Source organism: Lepidochelys olivacea, assembly GCF_965140295.1.
Source record: "Lepidochelys olivacea isolate rLepOli2 genome assembly, chromosome: 11".
Lineage (NCBI taxonomy): Eukaryota > Metazoa > Chordata > Testudines > Cheloniidae > Lepidochelys > Lepidochelys olivacea.
Window position 1 is genome coordinate 34,427,609 of NC_140421.1, and position 19,008 is coordinate 34,446,616.

The following is a 19,008-nucleotide window of genomic DNA, read 5'->3' on the forward strand; positions in this document are numbered from 1 at the left end:
ATGTTAGAAATATTAATAAATTGCACCTAAAACACCACTGTAATGCAGGTGATCACTCATTCACAGCAGGTGTTGGGTTTTGTTTGAGTAAATGAGGCAAGGCTGAGGTGTTTGTACAATTTTCAAGGTACATGTTTATGAAAACTGCAGCCTTATTTCCACTAGAATCATGCCTGTCTCCTCATGGAGATGGAATGCTAAAGCTACTTTGACTTTGTTCCCTCTCCCTCCCCGGATTTTATCTGTCTACTTCTAGATTCACACCTAACCCTACTAACCCGTTATGCACATGTAATAACTATGTGACAGGAATATGTTAGAAACCAATGTGCTAAATGTAATATAGTCATATCATGCTTTGTTACATGATACTACCAAGGACTAAACACAATTATAAAAAAGGTGGAAATACTGCACTGGACTGGACTTAGGGCTGGTCTTCACTACAGGGAGATCGATGCTGCTGCAATTGATGCAGCAGGGGTCTATTCAGTGGGTCTAGTGAAGACCTGCTAAATTGACGGCAGAGCGCTCTCCAGGCGACCCGGGTACTCCAGCTCTCCGAGAAGAATAAGGGAAGTTGACAGGAGAGTGTCTCCCATTGACGCAGCACAGGGTAAGTCGACCTAAGATGGGAATAGCGTAACTTCGGTTGACTTACCCCAGTAGTGAAGCCAAGGCCTAAGTTTCCTTCATTACAAAAACGTATTTGTTGTTGGAGTTCTTAGTCAAGTTTTCTACTAGATAAAAAGACTACAGGTATTGTTCAGAAAAAAGTCTTTGGTACCACAACTATGCCTTTATTCTATTACTAATTTTGCTGTTCTGCTTTTAAGATAAACGGTTTAGCTCTTTCCATACATGAGTACAGAGTACTCTGCTAAAAGCCATAGGGCTATATGGTCACTTTATTTTTAATTCTAAAAGGCTCATATTATTCCTGATTTTCCCAGTGGGGAGACTGTTAAGTGGAGCCTGATGATAAATCTGAGAGAAATTTACAAGTAGGTTGTGGAAAACTCAAACACTGTAGCACATTTCTATACAAAGACATCATCCAGTCCTTGCTCCCAATGATCGTTAGATACTCAGGTTGCATTTTAATTTTTCACTGATTACCTATATCTTAAGCACTGGCAACATGCCCAGTGTTGTATATGGCACTGGAGGTAATACAATCCCTACCTCACAAAGATTACATAAGAAACAATGGGCCAAAGATCCTTGCTCAGGTTGTACTCAAGCAAATTCCCATCAAAGTCCATACCCGTCTGTCTGATTAAGGAGTGAGTTAAGCGCCACAACGCTGTTGCCCTTTAGGCACTTGTGGAATTCAACTCCACTGTTTTCATAGGTATTACTCAAGGGCTTTGCAGAAAGCTTTTCTATAATCACAGTTTGGTTTTTTTTTAGAGTGTGCTACAAGGCAGACTTGTCATGTCATCGCATGAAATGGATTGTATTGAAAAAATAGAATTTTCTGCAAGAAATGGAATACTAACATAAGTCTCTTGTAGCTGTTTTTAGTATAGCAGGTAAAAACATAAGCCATAATTTTGTAGAAGTTTTTGTTGAAAATTTCATCCTGATTGTCACTAAAAATATTCAGATTTCAGTAAATTTCAAAAAGATCTCTCTTAATCATCTGAACTTTCTTTACCAAGACAAATCAAATACTTCCAAGCCTAATTATAACCTGTTAAACATCAATTTCCCTGTATGCATACAAACTGACAAAAATATTATTCTATTGAAATAAAGTACAAAAAATGCTGGTTGAGAATTTGGTTTGATTTAAGGATATTTACTTTTTATAGTTTGAGTTGTGATGTCAATTTGTGTTTTAATGGTTATAAAGCTTTATCTCAACATTTGTCATTAAATAATTGTCTGAGGCTCCCTAATAATTTCCTGCAACTGTGAATGACATAAACAACATCAAAAAGTATGCTTAAAATCCATAATTTTGCACAAATGAAAATTTAAATGGATAAAAATAGAAAAATGGTTAAATAGATAAATGATAAAAATCAAATTCTGCCAAATCTAGTTATAATGTTCTAGGGCACACGTCCTTTCTATTCCAGACCCCCAATCTTCTGCCTCTATTCAGCTCGCAACTCTGTTTGTGAACATATGAGTAATTTATCAATCAATATCACCAAGAAGTAGACCATATACGTACATTTCCATTTTAGAGTGAAAGTAGTAAGTACAGAAAGGTATTGATTGAAACACCACACTTTAAAAAAGGAAATTTGGCAAATGACATGTAAACATTCTTGTTCTGATAAAACCTGATTTAAAACAAATTTAAATAAAAATGCGATAGTTGCTTGGCAACAGAGGTTGTTATAAAAATTGACATGATGTCTACACGGTCATTAAGGATTTAAAAAATTTTTTCAGATGTTCTCAAAAATAGTTATATTGGCTCAGTGCAAGTTTAGATGAAAGACTCTACTGGAAAAGTGCCATTATTAACAACTTGATAAAGAAATCCCAGTATGGTATGAAATGCCGCGTTGGTACTAGGGCAACAAGAAACATTGCTTTATGAAATGGCTCATATGGGTGTAAATATGGCTGTGTGCCTCTCCTCCAATGCTATGGTCTTTGTCCGTATACCACTAGGGAAAAGAAACAAACAATATTATATCTGGCTACATACAGAACTATGCACAACGTAATACATGCTGTAGAATTCTTAATATGAAACAGGACACATGTACTCAATCAGAGTTCCAGGCGGTTGTTTGGAATGAGCGCGGAGGTAGTTGAAGGCCACTGAGAAGGGAATGTAGATGAGGTGCTGAGTGACCTAGCTGCTTATTTCCTTGCTTTATTTGCTTGTGGTGGTGGGACATGCTGTCTATCAGCCTTAACTTTGCTCTAACAGGATTTTATGTGGGAATTTATGTGGACTTTTTAGTAAATATGTGTCATTGTTGACAGTTAATCACAGGGCTTGCCATCAATGCTGATATACATTATCCTTTGTGTAACCCCCAACAGAGCCCAGCCCCGTAGAATATCCCTTTTCCTTTCCTGGTAACCTTCGGAGCTGTACTCTTCCATCAAAGCTCTGTTCACCCTGCTATGCTACCACTCTTGTTTGTCTGAAGGAGCAACTGCTTCTGTAGCACAGCTGCAAGTCTGTGACAGCTTAGGCTTCAGTTCTCCCTCCTTCTGGTCCCCTGCCAGGGGTGAGGTCAGAGGGAGAAAGGATAAGGTGCAGCACAAGTTTTCAGGCTGACAGTTTACAGCTCCATCGGAGGCAGCTGCCACACGTAGCATCAGAAAAGGCAAGGAGCCGATGTCTGTGAACAGGTTTGTTGGTTAACCTAGCTGAAATACACCAAGGAAAAGGACTTTGATAACATCTTGTGTGTAGGCCACACCTGAAATGAGCAGAATTAAATACCAGTGTGTGACTGTGGAGTTTGATGGACTGTGCTTAGGTGGCTAAAGGAACCCTACGAAATATGAGGATAAATAGGATAAAATTTTAAAAAGGCAAATTTTCCCCTGTTCCCTGTGTGAAAGTTAACAAATAATTTACTAAAAAGTTATACAGGAAATTACTTTGTCCTCTGGAGTTATTTTGCCAAATCTGGTGCCTAATTCAGACACTGAAGCTGAAACAGAGATGGTCATCCTGGTTTAGGTACAAATCTCAACACAACCTCAAAAAGGCAATTGCTATGTATGCCTCCCCATAATACGTGCATATTTTTTGAGATAATAAAAGTAAGAGCTACATTCTCTTCTCAGATCTGCCAGGTAGATATGAAGGGAGACTGTAGCCCTGACAACATTCCTTATCAGCATCGAGTCATACCATTGCTTGGAAATCCACCTGGGCATCAACGAGAGCTTTGGAGATCTGTGCTGCTTGCTGAAAGTGAACGTTATCTGGGAATAAGAAAGAGAAGGAAAAGGTAAAGCAGAAATGGCTTCTGCGCCATTGTGGGGAAAAACAGAACAATGAACAGAACACCCAAACAGGAGTAAGACACAAGCCTCTCCTGCACTGCTTACCAGAAGACAAATTAGTTGTGGAAAGCTAGATTATTTTATTGACGTAAATGTAACAGCCTTGCCCCTTTCTGATTTTGTTTTGTCAGTAGTAAAACTGCAAACCTGTCTGTAACACTAAAATGTCTAATTAGTTGCAACTCACCATCTGCTGTTCCGTGAATCAGGAGATACTCAACTTCTTTGAAATTTTCAGCTTTAGCCATGACTGTTGAACTCTGAAAATTTAAAAAAAAAAAAAAAAAAAAGGTGCTATTATTCAAGAAATAGTTTGCCACCAAATGACTTTCCTTTCAGTTCACGTAACCAGGAGGCCTCTGGATAAAAATAAACAAAATCACGTTCAAGTGTGCACAAGAGTGTTGTACTTTATATGGGAACATTCACAATGTGCTTCTCTGTTTGGGATGTATGGGTGCAGTGTGTCTGCAAAGTAACTTGCATTACAACTCCAGAGGGACAGAGTTATCAGAGAGGCCCCCACGCAATGCATTGCTGACATGCTGTTATTGGCCTGCAGCCCTGTACTTGCCGTGGCTTTCCAGTGCGATTCAGCAAACAATTTAAAAATGTATTACCATGACAACATTGCATCCTACTGTAGCATATACTGGCTATTTCTGAGAGACTGAACAAGCACTTTCCTCAACAAAACATACACTACAATATATGTATGATATCAATATAACCAGACCCTTTTATTTCTAAGCAAAAAGATTAGATATTTAAACTTACTGAGGGAGTAATAGATGTTTAAAAAATTGAGAGAATATGAAATACAAGTTGAAAATAACACTGAACCAAAGGCATAACCTGAAGCTAGGTCACACCTTGGGAAGTAGAAAAATCTTGACGTGAGAAAAGCAGTGACTAAAGATTAATCATGACAAATTTAAAACACTGACAACAGTACGCTAACCAGCAATATGATAACTGCTGGACTTGCAATTATAACCTGAGAATTGCAGAAAGAAAAAGAGGAAATGCAGGCTGAAGAGATCATTTATTTGAACAAGGAAGGGTACAGGACAATGTTCTGATATGCACATTGAGACCACAATAAAGTAGGCCTGGTGAGAAATACAACATATATATTGGGATATATTTTTTTGAAGTGTGTGAAATGCAAATTTTCATCCATTAACGATGTTACACTGCTCTTTTGCTAGTCTTGCTTGAACCCTTATATAAACTTTTTTGTATTACATATATAAAAGATCTCGTATAAGGAAGACAAGTGTAAATGGGAATCTGTGTTTGTCTCTTTCATAGATAATAGATCAAATGTAATATTACTAAAGATTAGGTCTAGATATAGAATCCTCATGGTTTTAGATCTAAAAATCAAATGTAGCATGCTACCAAGAAACAATAATACATAGTGCATTTATACTTATGCCTGTTTACACTGTTCTAATAAAGTACCCTTAAAGTGGTTGTAAATATTACTTACTCACACTTTACTCTAACGGCAAAAACTGAACTTAATGTTATACAGTTCAATAAGATTAGGTCTGCTGTAAATTGCAAACTAAATGAAAAAAACCACAAGCCACTTCAACTTTCACTATCAGAATCAGAGTAACCGAAGAGGATGGCTCAGTAAGGACAGATTAACTGACTGGAAACCAGTGACATACTAAAAGCTGAATACAGTGGTTACTGAAACAAGAGTTGGTACGGTGGAGGTGTGATGAAAAAAAACCAACAACCTAGAAAATATCGAAGTTGGAAAGTCTAAAGCCATGGCAAGGCAACTGCCTGGAGAAACATGAGTACAGCAGCATTCAGAGAGAATGAGAAATAGGAAGTAATGGTCCAGTGGCAAAACCAATTAAGCAGCATTCAGTGGGTGGAACATTGTCCACATGCACAGAGAAGCAGCACCTACAACTGATTGTTTAGTCATGCCAGCAAATCAACCTTTATTATTTATGAAGGGGTGAGAAGAGAGAACATTGTGGTGAAGGAGAAGAGATGCATGACATGGTCAGTCATTTCCTTTTGCCTCTACTCTGTGACTTTCAGGCCTTATACTTGACCAACTTCGTCAGTCTGAGACCAGCTTTTCTTTGCCTCTTTCCTCCGAGTGTTAACATTAGACAAGTTCATTTGTAAATACTTCCCAAGAATTCGGAGAACACAAAATACACAAAGGCAACTGTTTTCCCAACAGATTATCACTTAAACCTGGGTATTTATGGTCAGTCGTGGTCCTATTCTGCTTTTACATGCATCCAACCAAACACAGGGAGGAGAATATGACCTGCTTACTTCTAACACTGGAGGTTTCTAAGTCAGGAGCAATCTCAGGTCAGATGGCCACAGTTACACCTCAGAGAGAGAACTGATACTTTAATCAGACCCCAGGACACATTTAAGGGTAAATAAATCCAATACATCAGCATGATTACTTGCTTTCATGACTTACATTGTACAAACCACTGCTCTCAAAGCTCATGTCAGTGCAAGTGTTCAGCTCTGGGCCACACTGAGCATAACTGGCTTCGCTAAAGATCACACAGCAGTCACCATTTTATCAGCGCTCAACAAACAAGTTAAGGTTTGGCTGAAATCTGAAGGTCTCTCTCTCCCTTTGGCATAGTCTCAGCTAATAGAACAAATGTCAAATCAGTACAAGATGGCATATTTACAAAATTGTACCCTGTTTTGCATAACCTAATGATGCAGCAGTTCTTAAGGACTGAACATTTCAAATCTGCTAGCGAAGGATTGCCAAATCTATGACTGTTTCAAACACTTGCCAAAAGCATATCAAATTCAGAGTGAACTGCAAAATAATCTCTTTCACAAGTTGAACAGTCCCTTTTGTAAGCTCTAGGCCCCTGTCATGATCTCTCCAACTAAGCCCCAGGACTCTCCATAGGCTGGTGACCCACTCCCCTACACATCAGCCTAGGGCTTGCACTCTTTGTGTTAGCCCCTACCTCTGGTGTGTTATAACTTCCATTAACTTCAGGGATCTGCCACCTTTACAAACCTCCTCCATTACACAAGACTCCCTAGTTAGCCTACAGGACAAATTGGGCCAGATTTTATTCTCATTTACATTGGTGCAACCCCATTCTACAACCTCCACTGAGGGGAATGGAACAAAACTGGTCTCCCTTCTTTCTCTGTGCTGTATCTCTGCCCTGCTACTGTTGCCACACACTACTACCAGTTCTAGCCATGCTTGCGCCCCTTCCTTTGCCAACTCTCTTATTTTCATACTTCAAGGCCAGCCTAAAAATAGCCATCCCACCTAATTAGCTTGCTAGCAGGATGTGAGTTTAAATCATCTCTCAAACTTTCTTCCCAACATCAAAAAGGAACCTGAACCTCAAAAAATTTAATTCCAAATGTACGGATGGAACTGATATTGTGACAACGTGCGTGAAAGGCAACAACGTGAGGGCCCTAGCACTCTGATTAGTGCATCACAGTGTCACACAGAAGACCAGGGCTCGGCTTCTGGGTCTAGTCGCTGATTCACATGTGAGCAGTGGCTGTCAGCACTAAAGTGGTAGAGCCTTCAGTATTTAGAGGGGGAAGGAACATTGCCTTGCTGATACCTTTCTGGTTGAGGTAAGGGCAGTTTTGATAGACAGAGGCTGTACCAGCTCTCCTTGATGAGACGGAAGGTCATTGTTACAGAGCCTTGAAGAAAGGGGCTAATTTCTGATTGGGGTCAGCAAGGTTCCAAGAAACAAGGTTCTCAGGAGCAAACAAATTCCCAAAATGAATCACTGGGGGTACTGAACAGGCAAAGGAATAGAGCGTCTTTTGACTCTTGCAGCACACAACGAGCAAAGCCTGTAGTCAAACTTTTCTACCTCTAGAGGAAGGTGTTTAGTGTGACAACATGATCTATATCATCACCCCCTTCTCCATCTAGCCACCATCCTCCCCAATTAGTCTTCTGAGTAACACATATAAAACCTTTAGCTCTTGGTACTGGCAGTTTCAAGGTGGACATTGCCAGCAATGGATGCTGTGCCAAGAAAATTCAACTCCTGGCATGAAAGGATCAAACAGTCCTCTGATGCCATCTGTGCCGTGAAGCTGGAGAATGACTTTGTGCACCCAGTATGTTAATGTTCCATTCTGTAGCAAGAATGTGACTTATATTTACATTATTACCTAGCTGATCTGCTACTGTTCTCACTGCCTTAAAAGGAGGATACTTGGGGCGCGGGGGAAGGCCAAAAGGAAGGTTGATAGAGCTAACAGCTGGGAAAAAGCAGATCTGGTCAGGCAAGGAGGCTATGATAGATCATGATCTGTCCCCTGTAACAATGAAGCCATGAAAAGTCAGATATTGTTCAAGGACTCTTCCAGCAATCATCACCACTTTCAGCAGCTTTCAAGTGAGCCAGGTCATTGCCACAGGATAGCTTGTATTGCCTATGTAAATGTGACGGGTTCTTAAAGCAGATATTTCAGTCTATCTAAATATTTCCTAGAACATTCACTGCATCTCCCAATGAACACAATTTACCGTTCTTTGCTTGTAACCCACGGGTGGTTTAAGACTAATTGTGTGCTGAACTCACCAAAATTACCAACCCTCCATTCCCTGTCTCCTCCAGACACACACTCTTCCCCGTGTATTTCCCCCTCTCACAATGGACTCTTTGACACTCCTTTCTCAGCTCCTCCCAGCAAACAGACTCTTGGAACCAAATTAACAGCTGAACTTCAGATGAGGTTATGAGGGCTGAACAGGTGCATCTCTCATAATCTGGGGCTTGTTAGGTGCTGGTTTGGTCCCTGGTGCCTACAGGAAGCCCTAATTTGTGCCTGGCTGCCAAATGCTCATATAAACCATTTTGGCAGCCAGGGCACAGAAACATCCCAGCCACGCCTCCATTCCTACAAGTCATGCTGACTCTACTCCTACCAGAGAATCCCACTACACTGGTGGAAGTCCCTGGAAGCATTTAAAATGGCTGTTTTATGCTCCCCTAATTCTTGTTAGTAGCTGGTCCCATCCCTAGTGTAATTTAGTGACATCTCAGAGCTGCTCTGCTTTACCCACAGCTGCTTACAGCTCCAAGGGGTTATTCAGGCAGCTGGTCTACAGGTCAACATGGTCCTGTTTCTTTTCCTTCAAGAAATCCACTACACCATGGGCTGTGGGAGGTGGGCTACAGCTTCTAGGCTGGCTCAGTGAGTATTCCATTGTGCTATGGGAATCTCCAGTTATCTGGTTAGACCAGAAGTATAACAACTTTGTTGACGGAGTAGGGTCCAAGTTCCCTTAATTTGATTTCCCCACTTCAGTTTCGATTGAATCCTCAGATTCTGAACAGGAGCAGTGTTGCTCTCTTGCAAATTTACTGCAAGTCTTGGAAAAAAATCAAAACCAAAAACAAACAAAAAACAACACAGAACTGTTTCTAACTCTCATAAGTATGGAGGAAAATGTGAAAATATGAAGTGCAATCTACAGGCTCCAAAACCAGAAAGCATATTAAGAATATATATATATATTTTAATCTAATTATTTTTAAAATAATCATGCTTTTTGGGGACCTGAGTCATGATTTTTGAAAGCTACAGGTCTGCAATACTGCAAGAGCGTTCCTCTTCATTTTTTATGCACTGTGTTTTATTTGTCATTTTACAAAGAAACACACAGTATTTGAGTTAATCTGACTGAATTGGGTAAAGGAGGCTCAGGATTTTTAATTTCCTGCAGGCCCATGACATTTTTTGTGGCATGAAACAAAGATAGATCTCTCTAAATTTAACAACATGGTATCCAAATAATCTAAAAAATGCACATTTCAAAACCTTAGAGGAACCACAGTGACTTCATTTTGGTTGAGTGAGTTTGTTTAAAGACACAGCATAGTTTGCCCAATAGCATATCACATTTTTAATTGAATCAGTTTCTTGGTATCTGAAATAAAACCATGATTTACAGCTTGTGATTACTGTTTGTAAAATATCCAGATCAAACTGATCTATTCAACATACCTCCAACCCCAGGAAAATAGTGTAACAACTTAATTCTAAATCCAGAAAGTAGTAACACTAGGACTTCTAGAAGCACAGTGTAACACAACTTGAATATTTAACACGTAACTTAAGAAGTTATTCTGGAAAAAATTGGAATGTATTAATAATTTCTTATATCATGTGCTCCAGTGAGAAAGTATATTTAAACTATGTAAAAAAGGAATTAAATACTATCTTACCTCATAGTTTTTCAGATTATCACTTGCTACAGGAAGACCCATGTAACGCTCTGTATATATTGAATCTGTAATATTAAAAGTGTGAATACAATATAGTAGAAGCCTTCTACTTTCATAAGTGCTTTTGTCTACCTGAGAGTCCACATGTTGTGTTACTCACAGACATAAGGTATGCATTACCATTTTGGAAAGAGTCACCATTTTCCCTAATGAGCTTCACAGGGTATCCATAATCATTAGGAATATTTAATGCTGCTGTTGCCATGGACACCTGAATGCTGAATATTAATATACACCTTGTGTCAATGTTACATTATTGTTACTCTTTCAGTCATCTTAAAGAAACTGCGGAGACTCTAGCATCTACTGACTGGTTTCTGAAAATCATCCAGATAAATGGTCTCAGGTATTTAGAATTTAATGATATTAAGAAAGGAAACTGCCAAAACTGGATTATTCCCTGATGACTGAATTGGACCTTATTTGCTTTATCTTTACATTTATATTCAGTATCTCAGGTCTTCTCAGAGATTTTTAAGTATGTTGTCTGATTTTTTTTAATTGTCAGATTTGCTGCCTTTTTCTATACTAAAATCCACAAATTGAGGTACAATAAACACATTTCAATCTCTGTTTAACTATTGGTTACTACAAGTGTCATAGAGAACCACCTACATTTGATTTGCCTTTTTAATTCCACTGTGTCTTTTTCACTGATCTAGTAAATTACAGTCTGGAATTTTAGTGTTTTTCTGATTGTCACCGAAAATAAAATCTTTGCATAGGATTCCTGCTACATTGGATTATCTGCCCTAAAAGGTCATGACAATTTGAGTACAGCAACTACAGGTAACTGAAAGCTGCAAAATAAAATAAATAATAATAATAAATAAAACTTTCTGAACTAGAGGATGTATTTTTAAATGACCATTACATAACAAATGAGGGGAATAATCTGATGTGTGTCTCATTATGCTGCACATTCTAATGGCTACAATTACTCTGCAATTACTCACCACACAAGTTCATCATTTACATATAGTGGACTCCGATATGGGCTTTTGCAAATCACTAACATTAAACATCTTTTCTGAAGGTACTGAAAGCCAACATTTTTCTAAACCAATGTCACCAAAAGGGGTATTTAATCCCAAAGAATTCAACAGCACAGAGCCTAATATTTCTTGGCTATTTGACCTTAGTTTATGCAACTTTCCGCTTATGTTGTTTGACAAACATGCAGTAGCTTTAAAAGTTTAGTGTCAAAGGTTCTCAGTAATGAAGCTTGCATACAGTAGTAACCACAAGCTGAACATTCTAATTATTAAAGTAAAGCATTTTAAGTGACTACTGTGCTGGTCTAGTCTTGTTTCATAAAAAATGAATAACCCACCCTATCCTATCCCAAGTTAAACATAGAGAAAGATATTTAAATAGCTCCCTTGCGTATTAGCTAGGAAACTTATAGGACCAGATCCAACTCAGTGTAAGACTCCCCATCTTAGCTCAAGGCTACAATCTTGACATTGCTCCTTCTAACAAACAAGCTCCTACAGGCAATTATAATCTTTTGTTTTACATTATACATATAAAAAATTTATAAATAAGTCTTTTGTAAGAATAAATAGAACCTTGCAATAATCTGTTTTCAATCCTGCCACATTTTTCATGTGACAGCATTAAAGGACCAATCACGAACAAATCAATGTACTAAGTGAGACTAAGATGGGAGTGTTCCCTTTACTACCATAAAAAGAACAGGAGTACTTGTGGCACCACATGAAAGCTTATGCTCTAATAAATTTGTTAGTCTCTGAGGTGCCACAAGTCCTCCTGTTCTTTTTGCGGATACAGACTAACACGGTTGCTACTCTGAAACCTTTTACTACCATGTAAACACAGAAACTGTTTTTTGTTTGGCCCTACAATGAGTTATATGTGTACAGAGATTTTATTTTCCAGACATCCAGTCTCTTGATGGATTTTCTTCAGAGAATTAACTAGAATTATAAAATCTGAATTTTAAACTTAATGAAATAATTTTGATGCAATTCACATCTGTGGCTTAAAAATACTCAATGTCCCTTTAAGAGATAAATTTACAAACACAAATGTTATTATTCTTCCTATAGTTCAATCTTGTAACCAAAGTAGTAATTTAAAGAAACAAGTACCAATAATAATTAATTTTATAACACTCAGTAATGATCTCTCAACACTTTAGAACACATGGCAGTTTATGAATTCAAATGCAGACATTTACATTATAGTAATATTGCAAATATTACAGTAATTCTGTGCTTTATAAAGGTTAAACAGATTATCTTAAATTTAGGATCTGACTTTTTAAATGAAAAACAGAATTTGGAGAGATTGTGTAATACTGAACAACAGCTCACCAAAACAGACCAAATGGCATTTATGAGAGATCATCCAGTTAATATACAATCAAAGTATTATACAATCAAAGAATCAATTCTCCGCAGCCTCTATGCTGCAAATCATATGAGAATATTTGTAACTGAGAAGACATCACATACCATAATATTGCCAGCGTGACACAGGGGCTACAGCTATTCCACACTTGAACACTTTACTTCCAGATCCAAGCACCATGGAGGTCACGTACCCCCCATAAGACTGAGAAGAAAACAATACAGTTATTTTAAGGGGTCCATCTGCTCCACTACTTTTGACACCTGTTTTTTATATTAAGACCTCCATCACGATTTTGGTACTCCCTCTGGAGCAGGAAGATCAAGAATCAAGTTTATGACTTGGGGAGTGACAATCTCCATTTCAGTCTGCTCCAGGGCAAGGCAACAACGCATTACCCTTTACTATGGGCAGATGTGAAATTCACAAACTAGCCCACTACACAGATGTTTAAGTACCTGATATGCAGAAGCAAGCAGGCAGCATAATATCAAAAAGGTGTTACTTGCTGCCATAAGCAATTGCACTCAACAGTTTAGAGGCCAGTTTTGAAAATTTCCTCTTAACATTTAAAGAGAAGTAATTTTAGGAACTTATCCTTACCTTGCAATGGGATAACAATGGACTAACCCTCAAGCAGCTGCAGAGTCTAGTGACTTCAATGACATTCATACGCTTAGGGATCAGCACTCATGGAAGCTACTGCAGGATTGGGCCCATCAGTCCCAGTATGGCAAAGCACTTATACATGTTTAAGTTCAAGCACACAAGCAGTCCCACTGAAATCAATGGGGCTATCAATGCGTGGGATAGTGACTGACCAGTAACTGGAAGTTCTGCGAGAAGCGTGGTCCCTATCTGCATTCCACCATGTGCCCACAGCTGGAGAGTTGAAAGTAGTGTCCATTAGTCCATCCATGCACCCTGGTTCATCTCATACCTCTGTCTGAGGGGATAAACAGCAGGGCAGTTCCTTCTCTACTGTAAATCAGAGAAGATCCAAAGCAGAGGGAAAGGAGGACAAGTAGTGGAATACAGACAGGGACCACAGTTACAGGTCAGTAACGTCCCCTTCTTCTTCAAATGATGGTCCCTACTGTAGTCCACTGAGGGTGACTGAGAAGCAGTACCTAAGTAGGATGAGTGGAGGACCACCATCCCAAAGGAGGCATCAGCAGAGAAGTCCTGCACCAGGACAGAATGTCTTGCGAATGTATGAATGGAGCCCCACATGTCCACCGAAGGGCATCTCCTGAAGTGATGCCATAGTTGTTGCTTGTGCTCCAGTAGAATAAACTCTCACTCCATGGGGGGAGGGGTGATAGAGTAGAATGCAGCCAGAGAGCCATTTGGAGATTACCTGGGTAGAAATGGCATGCCCCCTGACTCTTTCTGCGATAGCGATGAAAAGTCTCAAGGATTTCCTGATTGATTTTGTTCTTTACAGGTAAAAGGCCAAGGCCTGCCAAACACAGAAGGAGCGGAGTCTTCATTCTCCTAAGGAATCATGTGGTTTTGGGAGGAACAAAGGTAAGTGAATTGATTGGTTAAGGTGAAATTCTGAAACTACAATGGGGGTGAATTTGGGGTGTATATGCAAAGTAACCTTATCCTTATGGAATATACTGTAAGGAGGATCTGCCATCATCGCTGCAAGCTTACCAACCCTTCTAGCTGAGGTGAGGGCTTTGAGGAAAGGAGAGACATGGAGCAAGAAGCTAAAGGTTCAGAGGGGGGCCTTGTGATTACTGAGAACAAGGTTCAGGTCCCTCTGGGGAGGAGGCTTCTGAATAGGTAGGAAGATTCTGATTAGGCCTTCCCAAAATCTAGTGGTCAGGGGATGTGGGAAGATGGAGTAGAAGGTGGATGGTATGCACTGACTGTCCCCAAATGGACTCACAAGGAGCTGATGGACAGGCCTGATGTCTTCAGAGAGAGGATGTAGTCCAAGATGAGAAGACTATCTGCAGTTTCTAAAAGAATGCTCCTTTGATGTACTCAAAAAGAAAAGCGTCTCCATTTAGCGAGATAACATCTTCCAGCAGAGGATGTCTCGCATGGTCGTGGAGCATGAGCATTCTAAGGATGATGCTCATCTAAATACCAAGCCTGGAGGAGGAGCAGATGCAGACCGGGGTGCTTGATCTTGCAGTTCCCCTGAGTCAGGAGCTCACTGGGAGTATGATCAGTAGTCAGAATGACATGCATAGGAGTTGGGAAGCCAAAATTGTCTGCGTCAATAAGAGGTGATCCGGATGACTCATGCCCCGTCCAGCCGGATTTTGCATAGAACTCCTGACAGGAGGGGTAGTGGAGGGAAGGTATGGCTGAACTGGTCTGTCCAAGGAAGAAGCAGAACATTGGCCTGGGAGTGGTGACCTAGGGCTCCTGTGTAGCAATAAGTGATGCATCTCCTGTTCCTTTGAGAGGTGAACAGAACCCTGCATAATATCAAATCATTGTGCTCCTACTCATGTCAACTGTAAAACGTTTGCTGAGAGAGTCTACAAGCACATTCTGCTTCCCCACAGGTAAGCTGCTGATAGGGTGATTCAACTGCTGACACAACAACTCCACATGCTGACTTCTTCTGCACACAGGGAGATGAATCTCACTCTTCCCTGCGTGTTGATGTAGAAGACAGTCGTAACCTTGTCTGGCATTATAAGGACATGGTGAGTGTGGATGAATGGAAGTAAGGACTTGCATAGCTTCTGGACTACTTGCAACTCCAGGACACTGAGGTGCATCTTGGAATCTTGAGATGTCCGGGTATCTTGTTCTGTGCAGCTGTTCAAGTGGGCTCCCCAACCGAACAGCAATGCATCTGTAATAATGATCCTATCAGAGAAGAAGGAAGAAAGAAGACGCCCATGCATACCCAATGAGGATTTGTCTACCATAATAGGGAAGACACTACCCTGCCAGGAAATGTTACCATAAGGTTTAGGGATAGCAGTTTGGAGAATACATCAACTGCAGCCACATTTGAAAGCAATGAAAGTGGAGTCTTGTGAATAGGGTGATGTAGGTCCATGAGGCCAAGAGAGACAGAAAGGTCTTGACCGATACTCTAGGGTTGCCTTCGATCTGCACTACAATATTGTTCACAGTCACTGTCCCTGGGCAAATATGCTTTTACGGTGATAGAATTCAAGGTGACCTCGAAGAAGTCCAGAGATTGCGTGGGGGTGGGACTAGATTTTTCAGGATTTACACTGACTCCCAGTGAGGAGAGGAGATGCAGCATTACAGAAGCTGACTCATATGTTTCCTGGAGGGACTTGGTGACAAGTAGCCAGGCGTCGAGACAGAGGAAGTGCTAAGGGGTAGACTAGGCCCTGAAACCCCCGGCTGGAGGCCTTGTGGCCCTGCCACACCCCACCCCAGAACAGGGCAGTAGAGTGGCCAACCTGCCTAGAGTGGCTATGTGAGGAGCAGCCAATCAGGGCCCAGCTGGTCATTACAAGAAGACCTGCAGGGCCAGAGCAAGTTCAGTTCTTTGCTAGAGTTGGAGGAGAGTGGATGGTGCTCCAGACTGGCTGCTGGGACTCCATGAGGACAAGGCCATGAGATAAGGGTGAAGAATGTGCAAGAGCCATAAGGAAGTGGCCCAGGGAATTATAGCGGTAACACAGTTTATTTAAAGGGACATTGTGAACGGCTGCTATCTATAGGGTCCCTGGGCTGGGACCCACAGTAGAGGGCGGACCTGGGTCCTTGCCCCCGCCAGCCACTGGGAAAGTAGCCTGGACTTTGAGGCACCCCAGAAGGGGAACTGAACTGTAGTGGCCCAGCTGAAGAGCTGGGGGGCCAGAAAGGCCCTGAGAGGACAAAGATACTGCCTCCAGGGAAGGAGCCATGGGGCAATGCTCTATTCCGGAGCAGGGACAAACAGAGAGACATTACAGAGGGCTCTGAGAGAGGCCCCTGTTGGACTTGTACCCCGAAAGGGGCTTGCGTTGCTTTTATCTCACAGACTGTGCATGACTTGGTCAGAGGGCTGAGTCACTGAAGACCCACCACAAACAGAGAGAGAGTGCAGGCACACGCACTCAACCAGGTAGCACTCGCAAGAGGTGAGTGTGACCTTGTTACAGGAAGATAATGAGATCACCATGTCTGACACGAGCTGCTACAACCAAGAATATCTTGGTAAGGACTCTGGGGGCGGTCACTATTCCAAAAGGGAGCATTCTGTACTGAAAATGGTCGGATTCCATCATGAATATAAGGAACCGTCTGTCAATGGGATGAATGTCTAAATGAAAAAACAGGCATCCTTCACGCTGAGAGCCATAAACCAAATGTCCTTTTCTAAAGACGGGATTATAGATGCCAAGGTGACCATGCGAAATTTGATTTGCGAATGAAGTACTTGAGATGGTGGAAGTAGAGGAGTGATCGTCAACAGTCCTTCTTTTGCAATACCAGGAGATAAGTTGAGTAAAACCTCAAACCTGGTAAAACCTGGTATTGAGGACGGCTGTGTTCTACTGCTCCTCACTGCAATAAGGGGTTGCTCAAGAATACCCTCATGAGTGGCCTCCAAGGATGTGTGGGGAGGAGAATTTTGGAGGAGGCAGGTATGCAAACACTATCATATAGCCAGATTGGATTACGTTCAGCACCCACTTGACTGTGCAGGTCTTTTGCGCGCCAGAGGGACCATCACTCAAAGAATTACAATTTAGGCATGTGCTTTAAAAATTTCCTGAGGCAAGGCCTTAGTGAAGAGCTGCCAATTTGATAGCTCTGTAAATTGAGGTATCCCTTTCGTCCATAGGACATGTTCAGAAGCAGCATCAGTGCAGACTTCATCACATTATGTAGCTATTGTGTAGAGTAAAAGATAACAGCTAAGTCTTTATAATTACCTAATAGAGATTCATCAGCCAAAGTAATCTGAATACTCACCCAGCCCCAAATAGCTATTCTGTTCTTATCGACAAAGCTCATTTCAGAAAATTTTCTAAATGCAAACAAAAATCAAACACTCACTAGATTGCAGAGATTTTAGAGTAGTAGTAATCACATGGAATTCCCTGTTTTCTGACATGCTGACATTTTAACTCACACAGCTAGGGCTGGACTAGTTGGGCCAGTGATTGCTTGAGACAAAATGTAATGTTTCACCTTTTTCTGAACTTCATAAAATCTGGGGATTTTGAAGGTTTTTGTGTGTGTAACTGACAGAAAACAAAACCTGGCGGCTTTGTAAAAAAAAATGCTCAGCTCAGATTTAGCCTAGATGATTTTTTGGTATGATATTGGCAGCCCCAAAGATATGAAATGGTAAGAGCCAGGGATTACATCTGGTCCTTACAGGAGAGATGAGGGCTGAAAAACAATCCCTGAAACTCAAGTCAGGTAAATTCCTTTTCAACACTGAAGTTTACCTCTCAGTGATACTGGTGCAATCTCACTGACTTCATTTACTTCAGCTAGGTCCACCAGTATAAGCTGAATGGTGAATAGGACTACAGGTGAAAATGCTGATTAGCTCAGCAGATACAAACAGAAGTCAGTCTTGATGAACTGAACACAATAATTTGTTTTAAAATATAGTCTGCTTTTTGTGCTCCCTATCAAAAAGTCCTTGGTCATCAGTCAACAGTTAAATATTAGTAAGGTAATGATTAGGAGATGGTATATAATAAACATACACATTTTGAAAATTGCACCGTAAGTGACTACTAGCACAGAGTCACAAAAGAAAGTTTGTGGACAAGTCCAAAGTAGAACTTGGGTCTCTTGACTCCAAGTCATATGCTACAGTGACAAGATTATCCTCTCTCTCTTTTATAATATTTCCACTAGAATAAAGTTTTTGCTGATGAAGCAGAGCCTCCCCTCACTGTACGTCATGATGTTCCTTGTTTTATTTATATACTAATTAAACATGACTACGGCTCAGCATATAGAATTAAACAGTATTTAGCCAGTTTTTTGGTACAAATTTCAGTGTAACTATTTGACAAATCTATTTCTGCCTCCCTCCCCCCTGATTTTTATGAGTTGTTTATTGAATAGAAAGAAGAGTGCCTTGGTTTATCACTCTTAAAACTTCAACAGTTGAGACATCAAGCGTTATAATAGTTAATGAAACAGTTCTGTGTGCTTACCTAGCTGCTGAGATTTGATCCTCTACTTCATATGTTCCCAATCTTCGATTTACTGCATGCATAATTTCGTCTCCTTGGTAGCCACTTCCTCTGCCATCAAAGCTAGCCACAATGATCTGTTCTGTGCTTGCAAGGTATGTAGCCCAATTGATACGGAAAGCATAATCTACTTTCTGACTGCAGGGCCCTGCATAGCTGTGAAA

The 19,008-nt window shown here is 40.6% G+C and overlaps 2 protein-coding genes across 2 annotated transcripts in view; one reads left to right on the plus strand and one right to left on the minus strand.

Moving 5' to 3' along the window:
- SLC4A10 (solute carrier family 4 member 10) overlaps positions 1-3,839 on the plus strand; it is a 285,654-nt gene extending 281,815 nt beyond the window's left edge. The window contains exon 26 of the transcript XR_014713600.1: positions 3,775-3,839. The gene's annotated coding sequence lies outside the window, so the exon portion shown is untranslated. The remainder of the gene's footprint in view (positions 1-3,774) is intronic.
- The window catches only part of DPP4 (dipeptidyl peptidase 4), a 74,954-nt gene continuing 56,725 nt past the window's right edge, over positions 780-19,008 (minus strand). Inside the window, exons 20-26 of the mRNA XM_084643435.1 lie at positions 18,806-19,000; positions 17,598-17,652; positions 12,785-12,884; positions 10,245-10,309; positions 4,184-4,256; positions 3,842-3,915; positions 780-2,630 (exon numbers count right to left, since the gene is read on the minus strand). Coding sequence (XP_084499561.1) covers positions 2,532-2,630; positions 3,842-3,915; positions 4,184-4,256; positions 10,245-10,309; positions 12,785-12,884; positions 17,598-17,652; positions 18,806-19,000 — 661 coding nt within the window. The 3' untranslated portion in view covers positions 780-2,531. The remainder of the gene's footprint in view (positions 2,631-3,841; positions 3,916-4,183; positions 4,257-10,244; positions 10,310-12,784; positions 12,885-17,597; positions 17,653-18,805; positions 19,001-19,008) is intronic.